Raw genomic sequence first — 23,074 nt, 5'->3', positions numbered from 1 at the left:
GCTGTAATTACCCTGATACGAAAACCACACAAAGACTCAACCACAAAGAGAATTACAGACCTATCTCACTCATGAACATCGATGCAAAAATTCTCAATAAAATACTGGCAAACCAAATACAAGAACACATCAAAATATCATTCATTATGATCAAGTATTCTTCATCCCAGACATGCATGGCTGGTTCAACATATGAGAATCTATCAATGTAATCCATTATATGAAGTTCTGGCTATAGCAATAAGACAACATAAGGAAATCAAGGAGATTCTAATTGAAAAGGAAGAAGTCACTTTCTTTATTTGCAAATGATATGATAGTGTACATAACTGACCCCAAAAAGTCTACCAAAGGACTCCTACTGCTGACAAATACATTCAGTGATGCAGCATGATATAAGATGAACTAAAAAAGTCAGTAGCCTCCTATACTCAAAGAATAATAAAGCTGAGAGGAAAATCAGACAAGCATGACCATTCACAATAGCCACAAATAGCACAAAATAATCTTGGGGTAACACCAACTGTAACATGAGGGCTGGCTTGTTGGGGTTTCTGTCATTTGTAACATGAAGGCCAGCTTGTTGGGTTTTCTGTCCTGCCCATTACCCCACAGCTGGCAAGTTCCAAAGAAAATCACACAGAGATCTTCATAAGTTATAAAACTGATTGGCCCATTAGCTCAGTCTTCTTATTAGCTCTTGTAGCTTATATTAACCCATTAATCTTATCTATATTAGCCACATGGCTAGGTACCTTTCAGCCAGGCAGGTTACATCTTGCTTCTTGGTGGTCTGGGCTGGAATAGGAGGAATGGGCTTCCTCCTTCCTAGCATTCTCCTGTTCTCATCAAACCAGACAGGAAGTAGAAATGATGCACTGAGAACAGGAAAATTCTGGGAAGGAGGAAGCCCTGCACTGCTGAAAAAGGTACTGAGCCACATGGCTAACATAGATCAGAATAATGGGTTAATATAAGCTATAAGAGCTAATAAGAAGCCTGAGCTAATGGGCCAATCAGTTTATAAATAATGCAGACTCTCTGTGTGATTTTCTTTGGGGCTTGCCAGCTGTGGGGTAGCCGGTGGGAAGGAAACCCAAATTGAGCAGGCCCTCATGTTACAACCAACCAAAGAAGTGAAAGACCTGTTTGACAAAAACTTTAAGTCTTTGAAGAAAGAAATTGAAGAGGATACCAGAAATTGGAAAGATCTCCCATGCTCTTGGATTGGTAGGATCAACATAGTGAATCTTCCTTTTTACTACATGAAAGGCACTGTTTTATATCCCTGTAATCTATTCCTATAAATGTGTGATATCATTGGTATTGGTGGAGCATGATGGGAGGATTTGTTGAAGGAGGCAGAGTCAGTAGGATCATGAGACTGAGACTAGTCTGGCTTACACAAGTGTGTGATACCTTCTCTTTGCCACATTTACTCATTTCCCTTTAGAAATGCTTACTCCTTACACACTGTTGACTTTAGCATGTCCATTGACAGCAGGGATGGAAGAACATAACTAAGCACTTATTAACTTTTTTATGCTTAGCATTAAAAATTCCTTTGCAAGTGTGAATATTTTGTTATTGTGGTTTATATTTTATTTTAAGCCAGTCATGCTTTTTCGATTTGGGGAAAGGGCTGTTGGCATGGTGCACATATGTAGGTCTGAATAAACTTGTGGTAGTTGGCCTTCTACTTCCATGGTATGAACTAAGGTGACCAGGCATAGTACAAGTGCGTTTTTCTGCTGAGCTATCTTATCAGCCCCTGCCAAGATTTTGTTTCTCAGAGACAGAGATTCTTTGTATAAAAGCCCTGGCTTTACTGAAATTATCTCTACAAGACAGGCTGGCCTCAAACTCACAGAGTTCTACTTGCCTCTGCCTTCTGAGTTCTGGAATTAAAAGTGTGTGCTATCACTATTCCCTGCCAGGATTTTGATAGAAGTGTATATCATTGTTTCCTGTCTTATTGAACTGACTTTGGAGATCAAATGTATTTGAAAACCAAAGTGCTCTTCCTTGGGTTTATGTCCTTAATGGTTCTGTAAAGTGACTGAGTCAGCAGCAGGAACTGTACTCTATCACTGATATCGCGGTTTGGTTAGATCTTAGGAGTAGGTGTCATCATTATGCTATGAGACAGAAACAAGTGGGAAGAGGCTCTGGCTCTTCCTGCCTCTTCATCTCTTCTCATCCATCCTTAACACAGGGATCTGCTGAGATGCACACCCATAAAGACAATGTCACTCAGTGCCAACATTAGGGAATTCCAGAATGTATAAAACAGCATTGCAGCTCTCCCCTTTACCTTCTGGCTCTTATGTTCTTTCTGCCCTTACTTTTATATTTTCTAAGTCTTAGAGAAGGTATAATAGGTGCCTCACTTAAATTCTGTACTTTTATTTGTTTTAAAGATCAATGTATCAAATCCATGGCCTGCTGTATTCTAGGAAGTCCTTCTACCACTGAGTTGCATCCAAAGCCCAGATATGAAATATTTTATTATTATTAAGATTAATTTTTTCATTTCAAGTTTTGAAATAATAAGGATTTGGTTTTACTCTAAAATATTTTATATTAACTTTAATTTTCTATCTTAAGCCCTTAATTACAAATTTTAGTCTAATATTTTATTGTTTACCATCTTTTTCTATAGCTTTTATTATATTTATATGTGTGTGTATATGTGTGTGCACAAGAGTGCTGATTATCATGAAGGCCATAGGCATTGTCATCCTGTAGCTGGAGTTACCAGTTGGTATGAGTCAACCAACATGGATGCTAGCAGCCAAATGCAAGTCCTTTGCAAAAACAATATATGCTCTTAATTGAGGTTCCATATCCCCAGTCCCTTGTCATATTTAAATATGAAAAAACCTTAGAAAATTGTATAGGCAACACTAATATCTTTACAGGTAGACTTAAAAATTTCACTTGTGATTTCCAATTATGATGTCTTTCAGAACTTTTTTGTCCTTAAGTGACTCATTGTGACCTGAATGATACTACCTGTTACTTTACTAAAATTCCATTGTAGCCATGAGCAGATTTCTTAAGTTAGACTGGAATCTTCTGTGAGAATATGTTGTATAACTATAACCAGAGTGACAGTCATATAAGGGAGAATCAATATCTAGATTTGGGGCTACCAGTCAGAACCTTGCTTGGGTTAATGTAGACAGAAGTTTCTGTTCCATTTGTCCTGCAGCTGTTCAGGCACAAAGAAACACATGGAGGCTCATATTAGTTAAGAACTCTTTGGCCTATTAGCTCAGGCTTATTATTAACTAGCTCTTACAACTTTAATAAACCCATAATTCTTATATATGTATAGCACAAACATTGGGTGCCAAATGTAGCATGAATAATAAAAATCTAGAGACAGATATAGGGCTTTAATCTGAAGATCAGAAAAGCAAAGCATCCAAGCCACTAGAGAGTTCTTAACTCTAAGAAATACTTGGACTAAAAGAGAGTGAGTTCCAGTCTTGGTCCAGTTTATCTTCTTCCCTAGGTCTGGTTTTAAAGGTTTGAGCCACTACCACCTGGATCTGTTTCTGCATTGATTTTGTGTAGCCCAAAGTTGCCTTGAACTCACAGAGATCCATCTGCCTCTGTGTCCCAAATCCTGGGATTAAAGGTGTGTAACACTACTGCTTTCCTCTAGTGGATTAGTTTTATCATCTGTCTTCAGACAAGCTTTATTTATAAAACAGGAATAAAATATCACTATAGGTTAATCAATTGCTTTCCCCATACAGGTTGTTTGATGGTCCAACACCCCTGTTAACCATCACAGACCCAGACATGATCAAGAATGTACTTGTGAAAGAATCCTATTCTGTGTTCACAAACCGACGGGTAATTTCCTTTTTTAATTAAAAAAATTGAAAGATTCATTTTTGCTGTGTGATATAGGAGGTCATCTGTCTATATGTTACTTTCATTGGCTAATAAAGAAATTGCCTTGGCTTTTGACAGGACAGCAGCTTAGATAGGTGGAGTAGACAGAACAGGATGCTGGGAGAAAGAAGCAGAGTCAGACAGATGCCATGAAACCAGCTGTCAGGTCAGGCATGCTGAATCTTTCCTGGTAAGCCACCATCTCGTGGTGCTACACAGATTATTAGAAATGGGTTAATCAAGATGTGAAAATTAGCCAATAAGAGGCTAGAAATAATGGTCAGTCAGTGTTTAAATGAATACAATTTCCATGTTATTATTATTTCCGGGGCTAAGCTAATATATATATATATATATATGCAATGCCCTCCATAATAATATGCAAGTTTGGTCTAGGTAGTCATTTTGCTAATGAAGAAGTATAAATGTACTATATTATTGTACTCAGGTTGTAGATCTACACTGTTGTCATCAGAGTTGTGTTTACATTTTCTGTTTCCTGGGTCCTTTCTTATGTCTGTTTGGATCAGGACAGTTTATCACCGATCTAGATTTGTGTGATGACAAACACTCCTAAAAGAGAGCTGCTTCTTTACCTGCATTTCCCTCTTAGTAGCCCATTAGCTTCCATGTACAGCCTGCCTTCCTCTCTTCATCTTGTATATCCATCTCTCTTCTCAGTGGATGGTGTGGGCAGGGTCAAGTCTGATAATTATTCACCTGGTCCTTCTGTATGATCTGCTTGTGTACAAATTATATCCTTTCGAGATTAGCTCTCAAATGTAAATCTTCATTTATGTTAATTTATGTGACATATGCTACTTAGCTCAATGTTCTCTCTCTCTTTTAAGCCCATGACTATCCCACTGTCCTGTCTGGGGAAAACTGTTGGTTCTCTCTATGCCATAGGTCCTTGGGATTGAAATCAGATTGTTGGGTTTAGCAGCATGCACATTTACCTACTGAACCATCCCTTAGACCCTCATTCAGTCTTTGATCTTCTGGTGAGGTTGGCAGTTTGCAGCTGCCCTTCATCAAGAAAAGCCATTTTCATTTCTTCCTATTGTGCTGTTTTAATATAAGGGCAGTTGGGAGACTTCATGCTGTATAAAATATAATTGTGGAAGGCAGAAGGAAGTTCCACCAGAGAAATGGAATTATATTTTCTATTTTACCATTGCATAAAGAATAAAGGAACGAGACTTCTACAGCGTTATTTCTAAATAAAAAACAACCCAAACCAAACGAACCAGGGTCTAGAGAGATGACTTAGTGGCTGTAAGATCTGAAAGAGGATGAAGAGTTGGTTGTCTACATCCATATACATGGGCTCATAAGTACCTGTAACTCCTGCTGCAGGAGCTCCAACTCATTTCTTCAGCCTCTGATTACAATGGACACACATATGTATACATTCATACACACACATATGTATACATTCATAACACACACATACAGAGAGACATGAATAAAATAATAAAATACATCTTGAAAACCCAAACATCAACCCTTTAAGTGTCTCAGGCTAAGGAGATGGCTCAGTGGGTAAAATACCAGAGTTTAAATTTAGGCATAACATAAAACCTGGACATAACTTTCAGAACTGTGTTTGGAAATAGGTAGGCCCTAGGGGCTTGCTACCTATCCACTCTAGCCAAGCTAGAACATTCTAGATTCATTGAGGGACTCTGTCCCCAAAAAATGCATTAGGGAGTTATAGAGGAAAATGCCAGACCTCTGGTCTCCTAATGAGCATGCACTCTACACTCTGTTCTACACACACACACACACACACACACACACACACACACACACACACACCATACCAAAAATCCCTTTTAAATACTTTGCTGGTGAACTTGTCTGATGCAGAGTTAACTTACTATCCTATCCTCAAGCCATTTGGCATCTGTATAGCTCTGGAGAATCTACTAAAATTCTTGTTCCCATCTTTACCCCCACCCATGAAAATAATTTTCCAACCACAAAGGGATTTATGTTTAGAAGGGTCCTGGAATATAAGGGTTTGAAATATCAACAGACAGCTATCCCAGTGAGCACCCGAGTTTTAACAAGATGTAAGTAAATTCTGAGTATTTTTGCATCTAGCATAAGGTTTGATACATAGCAAACAGTCAGTAATTAGTTGTTATACACCAATATGCACTTAGCATTTTTGCAACCATGGAAAATTCAAGATTTACAGAGAGCAAATATCTGTATTTTTTTTTGGACTCTAGGAAATTGGCCCAGTGGGGATAATGAGTAAATCCCTGATCATATCTAAGGATGAGGAGTGGAAGAGACTTCGAGCCTTGCTGTCTCCCACCTTCACCAGTGGAAAACTCAAAGAGGTGACTAAAAGGACTTCTAGCTGAAATGTTTGTGTGACTTGAGTCTCCACACCTAACAACCATGTATGCCTCTGTGTTTTGTGTTTAGATGTTCCCCATCATTGAAGAGTATGGAGATATTTTGTTAAAATACTTGAGAAGAGAGGCAGAGAAAGGCAAGCCTCTCAACATGAAAGAGTGAGTAGTGGTACATCCACTGTGGTTCTGGGAGAGGAAGGACAGCAGGGGCAGAAGGGTCATTCTTCTCTGTGTTTCACATGTCCAGCTGTTCCTTCTTTTTTTTTTAGACACTGGTTGACAAGTGTACATTTGAGAAAGAAACACAAGAGTGCCCAGCTCAAAAGAGTAGAGGGTGGGTAGGAGGGGAAGGTGCTTAGACAATACCTAGGTGAGGTGACTTAACATGTCTTGGCCAAGAATGTGATTATTTCAGGCTTCTTGCTGCATGTGTTAAATCCCATGTCTCTCTCTCCTTAGAGTGTTTGGTGCCTACAGCATGGATGTAATCACAAGCACAGCATTTGGTGTGAGGGTAGATTCCCTCAACAACCCAAAGGACCCTTTTGTGGAAAAGACCAGGAACTTCTTAAAAGTAGATTTCTTTGACCCGTTTTTCTTTGTACTGAGTATGTATGATGGTTTTTCTGTCTTTTGCCCCACTGATCTTGTATGTGTCTATGTTTGTCAGTTCTGCCTTTCTCTTCCACACTCTCCATAGCAAACAGCTCTATTGGAATGCAATTCACCCCCATAAAGGCACAATCCAACATTTTTAGTGCTTTTAAAGACATGTATCCCATTACTCTTATTTTATAACTCAGTTTTCTTTTAGACAGGGTCTCACTATGTTGCTATAGCTGGCCTGAAAGTTTCTGTGTAGAATAGGCTGGTCTTGAACACACTGTGATCCCCTGCCTCTGCCTCCTGAGTGCTGAGTTTAGAGGGTTGTTCCACCAATCCTGGCTTTGTTTTAGAATTCTTTTATTTATCCTTTGACAATATAACATAGGTATACAATCTATATTCATTATACTCTCCTCTTACCCTCACCTCCCAATTCCTGCAAACACCAAAACACATCTTTCTCCCAATTTATTTCCCATTCTCTCTCTTTTTTTTTTGGTCATCTTTTGAGTCCAATCAGTGCTGCCTGCTAGGATGCTGACAAATATGATTGGCATGATCTCATGCAGATGGTCAGTTCATGCCCTGACTTGGATCTGGCATTTCACACCATCCCTGGACACCTGCGAACCCCTCTAAAGTCAAGTCTCTTGCCAACCCTAAGATGACTCCCTTAGTTAGGATATATACTTCGCTGCTCCCGTATCCACCCTTCCTATATCCCAACCATCCCAATCCCCCAAGCTCCTCCCATCCTCCCCTTCTCACGTTTCTCATCCCATTTCCCCTTTGCCCCATGCCACCTCACCTGAAAGTTCCCAGTTTTTGCCCTGCAATCTTGTCTACTTCTCCTATCCAGGCGGCTGACTATATGATTTTCTTTGGGTTCACTTTCTTATTTAGCTTCTCTAGGATCACAAATTATATGCTCAATGTCCTTTATTTATGGCTAGAAACCGATTATGAGTGAGTACATCCCATGTTCCTCTTTTTGGGTCTGGGATACCTCACTCAGGATAGTGTTTTCTATTTCCATCCATTTGCACGCAAAATTCGAGAAGCAGAGAGGGAAATCAGAGAAGCATCACCCTTCACGATAGCCACAAATAGCATAAAATATCCTGGGGTAACTCTAACCAAGGAAGTGAAGGATCTATTTGACAAGAACTTTAAGTCTATGAAGAAAGAAATTGAGGAGGATACCAGAAAATGGAAGGATCTCCCTTGCTCTTGGATTGGGAGGATCAACATAGTAAAAATGGCAATTCTACCAAGGGCAATTTATAGATTCAATGCAATCCCCATTAAAATCCCATCAAAATTCTTCACAGATCTTGAGAGGACAATAATCAACTTTATATGGAGAAACAAAAAACCCAGGATAGCCAAAACAATCTTATACAATAAAGGATCATCTGGAGGCATTACCATCCCTGACTTCAAACTCTATTACAGAGCTTCAGTTTTGAAAACAGCTTGGTATTGGCATAAAAACACAGAAGTAGATCAATGGAACCTGATTTTAACCCACAAACATATGAACACCTAATTTTTGATAAAGGAGCTAAAAGTATTCAATGGAAAAAAGAGAGCATCTTTAACAAATGGTGCTGGCAGAACGGGTTGTCAACGTGTAGAAGAATGAAAATAGATCCATATCTATCGCCATGCACAAAACTCAAGTCCAAATGGATTAAAGACCTCAATATTAGTCTGAACACAACGAACCTGTACTCTACAACATATGGGTACAGGAGATCACTTCCTACGTTTATCCCCAGCAGCACAGATATTAAGGACAATATTGAATAAATGGGACCTCCTGAAACTGAGTAGCTTCTGTAAAGCAAAGGACACTGTCACTAAGACAAAAAGGCAACCCACTGACTGGGAGAAGATCTTCACCAACCCTGCAACAGACAAAGGTCTGATCTCCAAAATATATAAAGAACTCAAGAAACTAGACTTTAAAATGCTAATTAACCAAATAAAAAAATGGGGCACTGATCTGAACAGAGAATTCTCAACAGAAGAAATTCAAATGGCCAAAAGACACTTAAGGTCATGCTCAACCTCCTTAGCGATAAGGGAAATGCAAATTAAAACAACTTTGAGATACCATCTTACACCTGTCAGAATGGCTAAAATCAAAAACACCAAGGATAGCCTTTGCTGGAGAGGTTGTGGAGAAAGGGGCACACTCATCCATTGCTGATGGGAATGCAAACTTTGCAACCACTTTGGAAATCAGTGTGGTGATTTCTCAGGAAATTTGGGATCAACCTACCCCAAGATCCAGTAATACCACTCTTGGGAATATACCCAAGAGATGCCCTATCATATGACAAAAGTATCTCTTCAACTATGTTCATAGTAGCATTGTTTGTAATTGCCAGAATCTGGAAACAACCTAGATGCCCTTCAGTGGAGGAATGGATGAAGAAAGTGTGGAATATATATATTAGAGTACTACTCAGCTGTAAAAAACAATGACCTCTTGGTGTATCTTTATTTCATATTCTTTCGAGACATTTTCAATTCCCTTGCTGTATGGAGAAGATCTTGGAATCTCATGCATGCTAGGCATGTACTCTGTAATGAAACTATATTGTAAGAAATTTTTCAATCACCTCCTGGAGTTCTTTGACATAGTTTCATTTAGTAAGAGTATATTGATTAATTTGGACATCCCTCTGACTTTCCTCAGATCCTTTCTGGTGCTAGTTTAAACAAAGCTATATTATGTCAGTTGAGAAACAGATGATATCTGGGCTGTTCTTTCTTTATTACTTATTTATTAGATAACAACAAATTGATTTACTTATTTGTGTGTGTGTTTGTGTGTAGTTTAACTTTTCTTTGACCTGCTACCTCACAAATAATAACATGGAGACTTAATATTAATTAAGAAAACTTGGTGGTAGCTTAAAATTTTTCCAACTAGCTCTTGCGACTTAAATTAACCTGTTTCTTTTAATCTATGTTCTGTCTTGTGGCTTGGTTACCTTTCCTCTGTACTGTACCTCTGACTTCTTCAGTGTTTCCCTGGTGTCTCTCTGCTTTACTTCATGGAATTCCTGTCTTTCCCAAGAAGCCTTGCCTATTCACTTCTGCCTAACTCCTGGACATTTAGTTCTTTATTAAACGAACCATAATGACATCTTCACACAGTGTAAACAAATATTCCGCATTCTCTCTCTTTCTGTCTGTCTCTGTCTCTCTCTCTCTTTCTCTCTCTCTCTCTCTCTCTCTCTCTGTCTCTCTCTCTCTCTCTCTCTCTCTCTCTCTCTCTCTCTCTCTCTCTCTCTCTCTCTCTCTCTGTGTTTGTGTGTGTGAGAGAGACTGCTTTGGTATTTGTGTGGCATGTAGAAATCAGGGGACAATTTGCAGAAGTTGTTTCTCTCCTTTCACAGCGTGGGATTCAGGGATCAAATTCAGGTTCTTTGGCTTTTCTGCAGGACCCTTTAGCTGTTGAACCACGTCACTGGCCCCTGTCTGTATTTTGGATCCATACAAACTTCAGGTGCAGAGTTTAAACCAAGAGTCAGATTTATTTCTATCACTACTCCAGAGTGCAGAAAGAGCATTATGGTAGTGATCCAGTGTGAGAAAGGTCTCAGAGAGAATATTTGCTTGAGACACTGGTGGCTTATTCTTTGGATTGCTTCATGATTTCTCTAAAAGAAACTTGCATTTCCACTAAAAATTATTCTTTATCTTTCTTTTCCAGTACTCTTTCCGTTCCTTGTCCCAATATATGAGATGTTAAATATCTCCATGTTTCCAAAGGATTCGATAGCATTTTTCAAAAAATTTGTGGGCAGAATGAAAAAAAATCGCCTGGATTCTAAGCAGAAGGTAAAAAGTGGTTGTCTCATGAGAGGTACAGATTTGATAATGGCTTGGGCTGTGAACCTGTGAGTTATATGTTTTCCTTCATCTATCACTAAAGCTAGATTGAGAAGACTGGATTTAGAAAGATAGAAAGTGCCTTTTTATTTTTGAAGGAGAAAAAGATGGAGTTTTGAAAACTTGATTGAAAATAATCCATAAATTAACCCTTAGCAATAGGAATGAGAACAAGAGAGCCATGCCTAAGGATTGAAATTTAAAAAATGGCAAAGCACTAGACCCGTGTGAGATCAAATCTGCCAAATCTCCACCTTTTCAAGCCCCACCTCTAATTGAGAAACTATTGGATTTTGATGACTGTAGAGGGTGCGTGTGGTCTCCAGTAGTTTTCCAATACAGTCAATCACATATTGACAGCACCAGTTGGACTCATTGGGTAATAAAAAGCAAAGGTCATGATGTTTGGATGGCGAAATGTTATAAGGGTATAATAGGAATTGAGTGGAGGAGATGGAAGGGGTAGATATGGCCATATTTTATTGTATACATCTATGAAATTCTCTAAGAATAGATAAAAACGATTAAAAGTGGGAATACTATTTTCATCTCCTTCAAAAACTTTGATTCAAAGAATCAAAGTTATTATTTAAAATTGTATCCTTTTTAATTTATTGTAAGAGTGGTTGATATGTCAGTTGGATTGCTCACTTGTTTAACCACCAGTGTTTTTCTTTTTTTATATTTTTTTTATTAAAAATTTCCTCCTTCTCCCCGCCTTCCATTTCCCTCCCCCTCCCCCCATCCCCACCTTTCAGTCCCCACCTTCCTCTCCAGTCTGAAGAGCAGTGTTTTTCTTTTTTGGTGACTCAAGCAACCCTAGCCATGTTTGTGAATTTAATGGAGGTTAATTTGCAGAAAGGAAGTTAAAGTTTCTGCACTCCTGATCCAACTCTGACTTCTGACTTCACTATTAATCTTCTATTTTTGCAACTTCTCTTTCTGCTTCCAGCACAGAGTGGATTTTCTTCAGCTGATGATCAACACTCAAAATAATTCCCAAGACAAAGAGTCTCATAAAGGTAACCAAGGACTCCCTGGTCTATGTGCAAGGATGTAGTGGGAGCTGCAGGCTGTGTTCCTTACAAGGAAGCTATCAGGAAGTGGTCACATCGCTTAGAAAATGTGTGGAGAGGTTTTGTAGCAGAAGAATACCTCTGTCAGGTTGCTGAAAGAAGGACATGGCTATTATCTCCATGGAATTGTCTAGAAGCACATGGGCACGAGTTCATTCCAAACATGAAGGGTAGCCATGAAGAAAGTCTTCCTATATACCTGAGTCTACATTCATTCAGGAGATATGTACCCAAATAGTGCCGATGCTGTCTGGGAGTCCCTGTTGTATAAGTACTCTATTCTAATCTATAGTGAAGATTTACTTTTTGTGTGTGTTGAATAAGTGACATCTGTGGAAACCTCCTTTGGACAAACACACTGGTTCTCTTCATTATTTTACATACTGAAAACCAAATTAGTAAATTTTATAATTTTAGATTTCATATGTATGTGTGTGCATGTGTATGTGCATATGTGCACAACACTAGGTGTGTGAATGGGGGTGTCAGAGGAAGGCAAAAAGTGTCTTGCTCAATCACTCTCTGCCTTATTTCCTCCAGACAGGGTCTCTTATTAAATCTGGAGCTAGTCTGGCAGTCAGCAGGTCCCAATGATCCATGAATTTGAGGTTACAGGTGGCATGTGTCACCACAGTTGACTTTTTTAATGTATTTTTTTGTTAAAAATTTTTGCCTCCTCCCCACCACCCATTTCCCTCTCCTTTCCCCCACTTCCCTCCCCCTCTCTCTCCAGTCCAAAGAGCAGTCAGGGTTCCCTGCCTTGTGGGAAGTCCAAGGTTCTCCCCTCTCCATCCAGATTCAGGAAGGTGAGCATCCAAACAGGGTAGGCTCCCACAAAGCCAGTACATGCAGTAGAATCAAAACCCAGTGCCATTGTCCTTGGCTTCTCATCAGCCCTCATTGTCCGCCATGTTCAGAGAGTCCAGTTTTATCCCATGCTTTTTCAGTCACAGTCCAGCTGGCCTTGGTGAACTCTATTAGATCAGCCCCAACGTCTCAGTGGGTGGGTGGACCCCTCGCATCCTGATTTCTTGCTCATCTTCTCCCTCCTTCTGCTCTTCATTTGGACCTTGGGAGTTCAGTCCAGTGCTCCAATATGGGTCTCTGTCTCTATCTCCATCCTTCGCCAGATGAAGGTTCTATGGTGATATACAAGATATTCATCAGTATGGCTATAGGATCGGGCCATTTCAGGCTCCCTCTCCTCAGCTACCCAAGGAACTAGCTGGGGACATCTTCCTGGACACCTGGGAACCCCTCTAGAGTAAAGTCTCTTGCCAACCCTAAAATGGTTCCCTTTATTAAGATATATACTTCCCTGCTCCCACATCCTCCCTTCCTTTATCCCAACCATCCTATTACCCCAAGCTCTCCCCATCTTCCCCTTCTCACTATGCAAACTCAGATCCTCATGCTTATTACTATCATGGTTGGGAAATAATGGCATTCCAATTCCAGGTTTAATTATACATATGTGCATCAGTAGCTAATATAAAGGGAATCTTCCATTCTTACATATCTTCTTATTTCTACTGCATACAATCATATATATATATATATGATCTTCTAAGAAAACATATTTGTTTTCTAAAGTCATTATGTGTTTTGTGTTTAAATTTTCTGCAGTCTATCTGCTTGAAACTCTTTCATGTGCTCAGCTAACTCCAAATTCTTCTATATCTCCTTCTCCTTTGGAGACCAAGTTTTATGTAGCCCAGGCTGAGATCACAGTCATGGTGTGCCTGAGAATGACCTTTTAACTTCTATGCTACCATGCCTAGTTTACATACAGTGCTGGAGATGGAGAACATGGCTTCATACATGCCGGGCTAGCTCTCCACCTACTCGTCAGCCATTATGTTTCATTTTTGATAGGTAAAAAAGAAGTTACTTTACAAAATACACACTTATTGTGGCTTATATTCCAGTTTTAATTTTGTAGCAAGTTCTTAAACTAATTGGTAGAAAGAATTTACGAAGAACAGAATCATAGCACTTATGGCAAAAGGATTACAACTGCCTGTATCTCAGGACCTGTGGGCTCCAGTTCATCTTCTGCTCTCCATGGGCACTTGTACACATGACTGTGCACATACACAGAAAAAAAACTTAAGCTCTAACAGAGAGGTGTAGTTCAGTTCCCAGTACCTATGCCTAAAATCCTTCTCCATGGGATCATATGCCCTCTTCTGGCCTCCATGAACACCTCTTCCCACGTAGCACTCCTACATACACAAATACACACAAAAAATAAAAATAAATCTTAAAAATTGAGTAAATTATGTCTTTAAATTTCCTAATGCTGACGAGGAACAGAATATAATCCATGGGACATCCTGGCTGAAACAATCTTCCCCTTCTCTGACTGTGTCACATGGATGTCAGACTGATAACAGTCCCAAGGTGACTGAAGGACTCTCCATATATATCTATAGGGAAACAGAAGCCTCAATTGATTTTCTCATCTTTTTTGTGTTGGTGCACACTGACCTGACTTTCCTGAATATTTTCTTACTTTCAGCTCTGACTGACATGGAGATCACAGCCCAGTCAATTATCTTTACCTTTGCTGGCTATGACACCACCAGCAACACCCTTGCCTTTGCCCTGCATGCACTGGCCACTCACCCTGATATCCAGAAGAAACTGCAAGAAGAGATCGATATGGCTCTGCCCAATAAGGTGAATGGATGATGCTTGGAGTAGAAGGAAAAAGAGACAACTTCTCATCACGTGCAATGTTGTGTGTGTGTGTATGTGTGTTTGTGTGTGTGTGAGAGAGAGAGAGTACGTGTGATTGTCATTGTATGTGTGCATGTGTGTGTGTGTGTGTTCACATGTATGTAGGTATATAGATACAATGGGTTTTATTCTTAATCACTCTCCACCATGTTTTAGTCAGGCTTCCTCAGTGAACATGGAGCTTTTCAATTTGGCTACACTATCTTACCAACACATTTTCTCTGCCCCCGCCCCTGCCGCAGTGGGATTATAGATGCGTGCCACTGTGTCTGGCTTTATGAATGGTGTGCAGCTAAACTAAGGTTCCCAGGCTTGTGTAGTAGACACTTCATTAATTGAGACATTTTCCCAGCCCAAAGTGTTAGTTAGTCTAACCACTGTGTAAGAGACTGGATAAATGTCTCTATGACAGCTCTTTTGGAGAATTCATTCAGGTTTGATTCCCAGCACCCAGATGGCAGTTCTCAACTGTCTGTAATGCCAGTCACAAGGTATTTGACACCCTCTTTTGACTTTGTGCACAGTACACACATAAGGTTCATATACACATATGTATGCAAAACACCTCCAAACATAAAACACTTTAAAATCCCTTTGAAATGGATTGTAAGTGCCTTGGTCTCTTTAAATGCTGAAGTCAGCTTTGGAGCTACTGAGAACGCAAAGATACAATGCAGACCTATTGAATGTTAATGTAAAATCTCAGCAAATCTTTTTCTTTCTTCCCAGGCACCTCCCGACTATGATAAAGTGATGGAGATTGAGTACCTCGACATGGTACTGAATGAAACCCTCAGATTATACCCAATTGCTCCTAGACTTGAAAGAGTCTGTAAAGATGATGTGGAAATCAATGGTGTGTTTTTTCCCAAAGGGTCTGTAGTGATTATACCAGTTTTTGCCCTTCACTATGACCCAAAGTACTGGCCAGAGCCTGCAGAATTCCGCCCTGAAAGGTACCAGGATCCCAGGAATGGGAACCCACTCTGAGCTATGATGGCCTATAAATGCTATGGTGTCTGTTATGGGATGATGCTCTAAATGTGATTTTGCACCCATTTGCATTTTGCAGATAAAGGGAAGAAAAAGAGGACAGAGGAAGAGAGACAGGAAAATGTGACAATTTAAATACAGAGTGTTTTTTTCCCTCATTCCCCACGTAGCAAATAGCCGATTGAATTGTGAGACAAGAACCCATTTTCCATCAGTCTGACTGACATGTGCTTTTTAGGCATGGAACTCAGCATTATGCTGAATGAACTTTAAGATTTAAAGATGTATTTTGTTTTCTCTCCTTTTTCGTTCTTGGACAATTACATGCATATATAATATATTTTGGACATTGCTATCTGACATTACTGTCTTTTCTCCCTCCCACACTTGCTAAATCCCTACTTGTCCCCATATGGGCTTCCTCCTGTTTTCATGAGTTCCTTTTCTCTTGTGACTCATAAATTTAATTAGGGTTACTTACATAAGTGTAGGTCTAGGAGTTATTTACTGGAGTATGGACAAATCACCAAGGCTACACCATTGAAGGAAAATTCCGCCCCCCCGCCCAGGCAAATATTCATTGTAAAAAAAAATGTTTACTGAGGTGAAATTTCTTTAACTTCCTCCCACATTTTAAAAAATATCACAGCTCTCATCTTTTTTTAATATTTATTTCTTTATTATGTATACAATATTCTGTCTGTGTGCATTTCTGCAGGCCAGAAGAGGGCACCATACCTCTTTACAGATGGTTGTGAGCCACCATGTGGTTGCTGGGAATTGAACTCAGGACCTTTGGAAGAGCAGGCAATGCTCTTAACCACTAAGCCATCCCTCCAGCGGCCTCCTCCCACATTTTTGATGGAATATATCAACATGATTAAGCCTTGTGTAGGCAACCATAGCTGCTGGGAGTTCATGAGTACATTGACTGTGTCAGGTCCACAAGATAGTGTTTCACAGCACCACTCTCATTCCCTGGCTCTTAACTTATTCTGATCCCTCTTATGAGATGCTCTCTGAGCCTTGGAGAGGAAGATACAAATGTCCCATTAAGCACTGAGCACTCCACCATCACTCATTCTCAGCATTTTGAGCAGTTATGAGTCTCTGTGTTAACTGTCTCCACTGCAATTAGAAGCTTCTCTGACCAAGACTAAGAGCAGCACTAATTATTGTGTATAGTAATAAATATTTAGATGACAGTTTGATATCATGTCCACTTATCAGAACAACAATAGTACATTCTCCCATAGAGCCTATGACCACCCTACCCAGCAGATTTTGAACAGATTTATAGTATCACGCATTAATTCCCACTATAAAATGGAACTTCAATCTAATAAGCAGTGGTTGATTGCCTATAACTCATAACAACATTATTACATTAGTGGTCACACAGGATGCATTCTGTCTGACAGCATTTGTTTTATCTACCATATGGAAAGTTTATTAGACAAGGGGGTTGGAAAGGACGTTTAGTGTACAATTCTCATCTGTATGTTACTGGTTAGATGTCTAAAGCGAAGTTCATGTATGTAGCTCGTATGTTTCTGTCATTTGCTAACTTGCCATTACTGTGTGTCTCCAGGTTTAGCAAGGAGAACAAGGGCAGGATCAATCCTTATGTACACCTGCCCTTTGGGTATGGACCCAGGAACTGCATTGGCATGAGGTTTGCTCTCATGAACATGAAACTTGCTCTCACTAAAGTCCTGCAGAACTTCTCCTTCCAGCCTTGTAAGGAAACACAGGTGAGGATTAAAATTATCTCAAAAAATAATGCTGTACAGGAGACATCTTTTCAACTGAAGCTTCTGTGTTGAAAACTGAATATGTTATTTTTTGAGATTTACTAATTTGTTATATGGCCAAATGACTTATTTGTACACAGGGGTCTTTGGTTCTACGTCAATATAGAGTACAACTGTAGCATTCTGATGAGTTAGAAGGTCAGTATGAAAAGATTATATGCATCCTGTTTGAAGTTCCAGTCAAGTTAATTGAAGTTAGGGCATATCATGTGATAGTCAGAGGTGTAGTGATCATGAGTTCATGATTTTGGGGTGGTGATCTCTTCGTCAAGAGCTCAAAGAAGTCCTCCTCTGACAGTCTTGTCAATGCCTGGCTTCCTTAGAATCACCAAGGAGCTTTACAACTCATTTATAGGGTCTGAGATGTCTCTCAGTTGGCAAAGTTCTTCCCTAGCATACACAAAGTCCTGGTTCTCCTCCATAGTACTGCACGAGGTAGCTGTGGTGGAGCATTCTTGTAATTCTTGCACGCATGAGGTGAAGGCAAGAAGATAAGAAGTCCAACCGTTTCCTGGCCACTTATTGAATTTGAAGCCAGCGTGTGTTACAGGTTACCTGGTCTCAAAAAACAAACAAACAAAAAACAAACAAACAAACAAAAAAAAAACCTCATGATGCCTGGCTATTTCTGAAATCCTGAAATAATTCACCTATAGTTTGACTTTTAAAGCTCATTGCTGAGTCAGCATGTGAGACCAAGTTGAGAATCATTATTTTAAAGCACAATTGCTAGGGCTCAAGAGATGGCTCAGCAGTTATGAACACTTGGTGCTCTGGAATAGGACCTGGGTTCAGTTCTTAGCCCCTACAAGTGCCTCACAATCATTTTCAACTACAGTTACAAGGACTTGGGAGTGCTTCTTTCACTTCTGTTGAGACTGCACACATGTGATATACATGCAGATGTGCAGACAAAACATTCTTATACATAAAATAAAAATAATTGAATCTTTCCAAAGTTGCTGGTTATGACGAGCTCCAACGTAAATGGGCATCTTGACAGTTCTGTGTTGCGGGAGGTCCTTCGGCTCCTCCAGCCAATAGCTGCTGAGATACCAGCCCATTGGTGCGTGGTCTCTTTCCCTCTAAAAAAGCGGCTACTTCCTTCCTCGCTCTCTTTACTTCCTGCTCCGGTTCTGGAGACTAGACTTCTTCCTAATTGCGCAGAGGGCTGTTGTCTGGGACGGTGATCTGTAAGTTTCTTCCCCTTTAATAAATACCACCCTATTAATCATAATTCCAAACTGGTGTGGGATTGTTTATGACTTACGCCTTCAGTTCTGCCTCACTTCTCTGGAGTTCTTGCTCCAGAAAACAGGTAGTTGTCATATTTCCATAGATCTTGTATCGTTCCCACTTTTATTCTTATTCATTCCTAAATCAATATTCTTCTTCTTGAGATCTTTCTTCATTTATTTTATGCTCTACTTTTGGCTCCTTGAGGCATTTTTCATAACTTATGCTAATGCTTCATCATTAAAGCCACCAGTTTGGTTCTGTTTGTTCTCTCTGTATTGAAGAACATGATTTTCTTTTTTTAATCACCTTATCTTATATCTTCCAGAGAGTGCAACTGGTTCTTCGAGGAGTGTTTGTGCATTGAAAATCTCCAGTAAATGGTTTAAAGTTTGGTTAACAATTATAAAATTCTAACCAATGTAGACAAGGAAATAATTATTTTTTTGTTCTTTTTTTTTTTAAATTTATTTATTTATTTCTTCATTAAAGATTTCTGCCTCCTCCCCGCCACGGCCTCCCATTTCCCTCCCCCTCTCCCATTCAAATACCCCACCCTCGTCAGCCCTAAGAGCAATCAGGGTTCCCTGCCCTGTGGGAAGTCCAAGGACCACCCACCTCAATCCAGGTCTAGTAAGGTGAGCATCCAAACTACCTAGGCTCCCACAAAGCCAGTATGTGCAGTAGGATCAAAACCCAGTGCCATTGTTCTTGACTTCTCAGCAGTCTCTTTGTCCACTATGTTTAGCGAATCCAGTTTTATCCCATGCTTTTTCAGACCCAGGCCAGCTGGCCTTGGTGAGTTCCTGATCGAACATCCCCATTGTCTCAGTGTGTGGATGCACCCCTCACGGTCCTGAGTTCCTTGCTTGTGCTCTCTGTCCTTCTGCTCCTGATTTGGACCTTGAGATTTCAGACTGGTGCTCCAATGTGGGTCTCTCTTTCTGAGAAATAATTATTTTAATTCAAGTTAAAATTCAAAAATTTAGTTGTAAATCTGGTGGGGAAAAAATATCTATCTGAAATATAGAAAGAAAAAAAGAAGAAAAGAAAAAAAGAAAAAAATGAAGAAAAAAGAGAGAGAAAAATAAGAAAAAGATAAAGAAAGAAAAAAGAACAATTATAAAATTCTTTCAAGAAAACTTTAAGCCAATTAAATCTTGCCTGACAATCTTGTCTACTTCCCATATCCAGGAGAATAACTATATGTTTTTCTTTGGGTTCACCTTCTCATTTAGCTTCTTTAGGATCACAAATTATAGACTCAATGACCTTTATTTATGGCTAGAAACCAATTATGAGTGAATACATCCCATGTTCATCTTTTTGGGTCTGGGTTACCTCACTCAGGATAGTGTTTTCTATTTCCATCCATTTGCATGCAAAATTCGAGAAGTCATTGTTTTTTACCACTGAGTAGTACTCTAATGTGTATATATTCCACACTTTCTTCATCCATTCTTCCATTGAAGGACATCTAGGTTGTTTCCAGGTTCTGGCTATTACAAATAATGCTGCTATGAACATAGTTGAACAAATGGTTCTGTAATATGATAGGGCATCTGTTGGGTATATTCCCAAGAGTGGTATTACCTACTGACTGGGAGAAGATCTTCACCAACCCTGCAACAGACAAAGGTCTGATCTCCAAAATATATAAAGAACTCAAGAAACTAGACTTTAAAATGCTAATTAACCCAATTAAAAAATCGGGCTCTGAACTGAACAGAGAATTCTCAACAGAAGAAGTTCAAATGGCCAAAAGACACTTAAGGTCATGCTCAACCTCCTTAGCGATAAGGGAAATGCAAATCAAAACAACTTTGAGATATCACCTTACACCTGTCAGAATGGCTAAAATCAAAAACATCAATGATAGCCTTTGCTGGATAGTTTTTGGAGGAAGGGGTACCCTCATCCATTGCTGGTGGGAATGCAAACTTGTGCAACCACTTTGGAAATCAGTGTGGCGGTTTCCCAGGAAATTCGGGATCAGCCCACCCCAGGACCCAGCAATTAAATCTTTAAAAGATACTATTAGTATGTATATATTTATTTTGGGTTTTATTCAAGACAGGGTTTCTCTGTAGCTTTGGAGCCTGTCCTCGAACTAACTCTTGTAGACCCAGCTGGCTTCAAACTCACAGAGATCCACCTGCCTCTGCCTCCCGAGTGCTTGGATTAAAAGCCTGTGCCACCACTACTCTGCTTAGCATGTATATTTTTTTTCTTTTTTTTTATTAATTAATTAATTTAATTATTAAAGATTTCTGCCTCTTCCCCGCCACCACCTCCCATTCCCTCCCCTCCCCCAATCAAGTCTTCCTTCCTCCTCAGCCCAAAGAGTAAGCAGGTTTCTCTGCCCTGTGGGAGGTCCAAGGACCACCCACCTCCATCCAGGTCTATTAAGGTGAGCATCCAAACTACCTGGGCTCCCACAAAGCCATTACATGCAACAGGATCAAGAACCCATTGCCATTGTTCTTCAGTTCTCAGTAGTCCTCATTGTCCATTATGTTCAGCGAGACCGGTTTTGTCCCATGCTTTTTCAGTCCCCGGCCAGCTGGCCTTGGTGAGTTCCCGATAGATCATCCCCATTGCCTCAGTGTGTGGGTGCACCCCTCGCTGTCCTGAGTTCCTTGCTCATGCTCACTCTCCTTCTGCTCCTCCTTTGGATCGTGAGACTTCAGTCCAGTGCTCCAATGTTGGTCTCTGTCTCTGTCTTCTTTCATCGCCTGATGAAGGTTAATATTCAGGGGGATGCTTATATGTTTTTCTTTGGGTTCACCTTCTTATTTAGCTTCTCTAGAGTCACGAATTATAGTCTCAATGTCCTTTATTTATGGCTAGAAACCAAATATGAGTGAGTACATCCCATGTTCCTCTTTTTGGGTCTGGCTTACCTCACTCAGGATAGTGTTTTCAATTTCCGTCCATTTGTATGCAAAATTCAAGAAGTCATTGTGTTTTACTGCTGAGTAGTACTCTAATATAGCATGTATATTTTTATAAACATCTGTTTTGAATGCCTCTATGCAAAACACATGTACACCACATAATATTTTAAAGAAATATGATAAAGCATTTGGAAAAAGAGTTTGTATTTTCTGAAAAAAATGTTTCTGTTCATGCAATAGGATAGCTAAAATTTACAGGACTTGTGTATTAGGATTTGTCTTCTCTTTGTCAATTAATTTTATTCATGGATGATTAGGGGGATGGGAATGTTATTTTGTGATTTGTGGCTTATAGTAGATGTGTCATTTTACTTCCATACAACTTCACTTGTTTTACAACTTTCTCACTAAAGCATTTAAATCATAAGCATGTACAGGGATTTAGACAGACAAAACATGGTACTAGTTTTGAGAGTCCATGACAAACCTAACACAGGAAGATGCAGTGGGAAGGTTCAGTCATCTTAAATTTGACACTTCTCTATATCCAGGACTACTTTGCTCCCCTTTCTTCTCCTGTGATCAGAAGATAACTCTGTTGGAGGCATTCCCTACCAACTCTGAATAGCATGAGACTAAAACAGCATGGAAAACACTGGAGAACTCAGAATCCTTCATAAACCCATCCTTGTGAGACAAAGGTAGACTCTAGAAAAGCAAGCAAATATCTGTCCTCCTAAAGCCTTGTCTAGATGGGTTCAACTGCAGTGGTGACATATGATCTAGGAGCTGAGGACTGTCCACAGACTTGAAGTGTATCTTCTCAGAGTTAGCTTGCAAGCATCAACAAATCAAAAATAGCATTTCAGGGCTTAGAAATATAATACAACATAATAACTAGGAATTAGGTTCAAAATATTAAACTTGTCTGTTTTACTCTAAATCAACACAGGACAGAAATAACATGAACCAACATGACTTCATCTCAGGTCCCATATACAGTAGATTCTCAATCAACATTTTACCCAATGCACTGTTTGGATGTATGCTCTCACCATCTAGTTGACACATCTTGGAAAGAATAAGAGAGTCACAATATTTGATGTTAAACACAGATTTTATGTTTCTTCAAAGAATTTCCATCCTGAATTTTTTAAGCTTTTCTTCTGGGATTGCTGTTAGTTTACTCATTCATTTTCTTATTTTTTTACATTATTGCAGATCCCTCTGAAATTAAGCCGAACACTACTGCTTCGATCAGAAGGACCCATTGTTCTAAAGGTTGTGCCACGGGATGCAATCATAACGGAAGCATGATTTTCCATCAAGTGGTTCTGTTGTGTTCTTCAAGAAGCTGAAACCTAAGAGCATTGGAAACTCTAGTTGACTTCATGAATAAAACCCAGGAGAAGATAGGGTTTAGTTGAGTGGCCTTGAGAGATCATTATGAGGTTTCATACATCCATTGAGATCTCTCAGTGTCAATACTCGGTGTAAAAAAATGACTAAGTCAATGATAG

The 23,074-nt window shown here is 39.6% G+C and overlaps 1 protein-coding gene across 1 annotated transcript in view; it reads left to right on the top strand.

Moving 5' to 3' along the window:
• The window catches only part of LOC130871367 (cytochrome P450 3A11-like), a 39,477-nt gene extending 16,606 nt beyond the window's left edge, over window positions 1–22,871 (top strand). Inside the window, exons 4-13 of the mRNA XM_057764708.1 lie at window positions 3,768–3,867; window positions 6,150–6,263; window positions 6,352–6,440; window positions 6,741–6,889; window positions 10,618–10,745; window positions 11,749–11,818; window positions 14,394–14,554; window positions 15,344–15,570; window positions 17,199–17,361; window positions 22,776–22,871. Coding sequence (XP_057620691.1) covers window positions 3,768–3,867; window positions 6,150–6,263; window positions 6,352–6,440; window positions 6,741–6,889; window positions 10,618–10,745; window positions 11,749–11,818; window positions 14,394–14,554; window positions 15,344–15,570; window positions 17,199–17,361; window positions 22,776–22,871 — 1,297 coding nt within the window. The remainder of the gene's footprint in view (window positions 1–3,767; window positions 3,868–6,149; window positions 6,264–6,351; window positions 6,441–6,740; window positions 6,890–10,617; window positions 10,746–11,748; window positions 11,819–14,393; window positions 14,555–15,343; window positions 15,571–17,198; window positions 17,362–22,775) is intronic.
• Window positions 22,872–23,074: the final 203 nt, after the last annotated feature.

Source organism: Chionomys nivalis, chromosome 3, assembly GCF_950005125.1.
Source record: "Chionomys nivalis chromosome 3, mChiNiv1.1, whole genome shotgun sequence".
Lineage (NCBI taxonomy): Eukaryota > Metazoa > Chordata > Mammalia > Rodentia > Cricetidae > Chionomys > Chionomys nivalis.
Note: the sequence above shows the minus strand (reverse complement) of the source record. Positions and strands in the feature narration are given on the sequence as shown.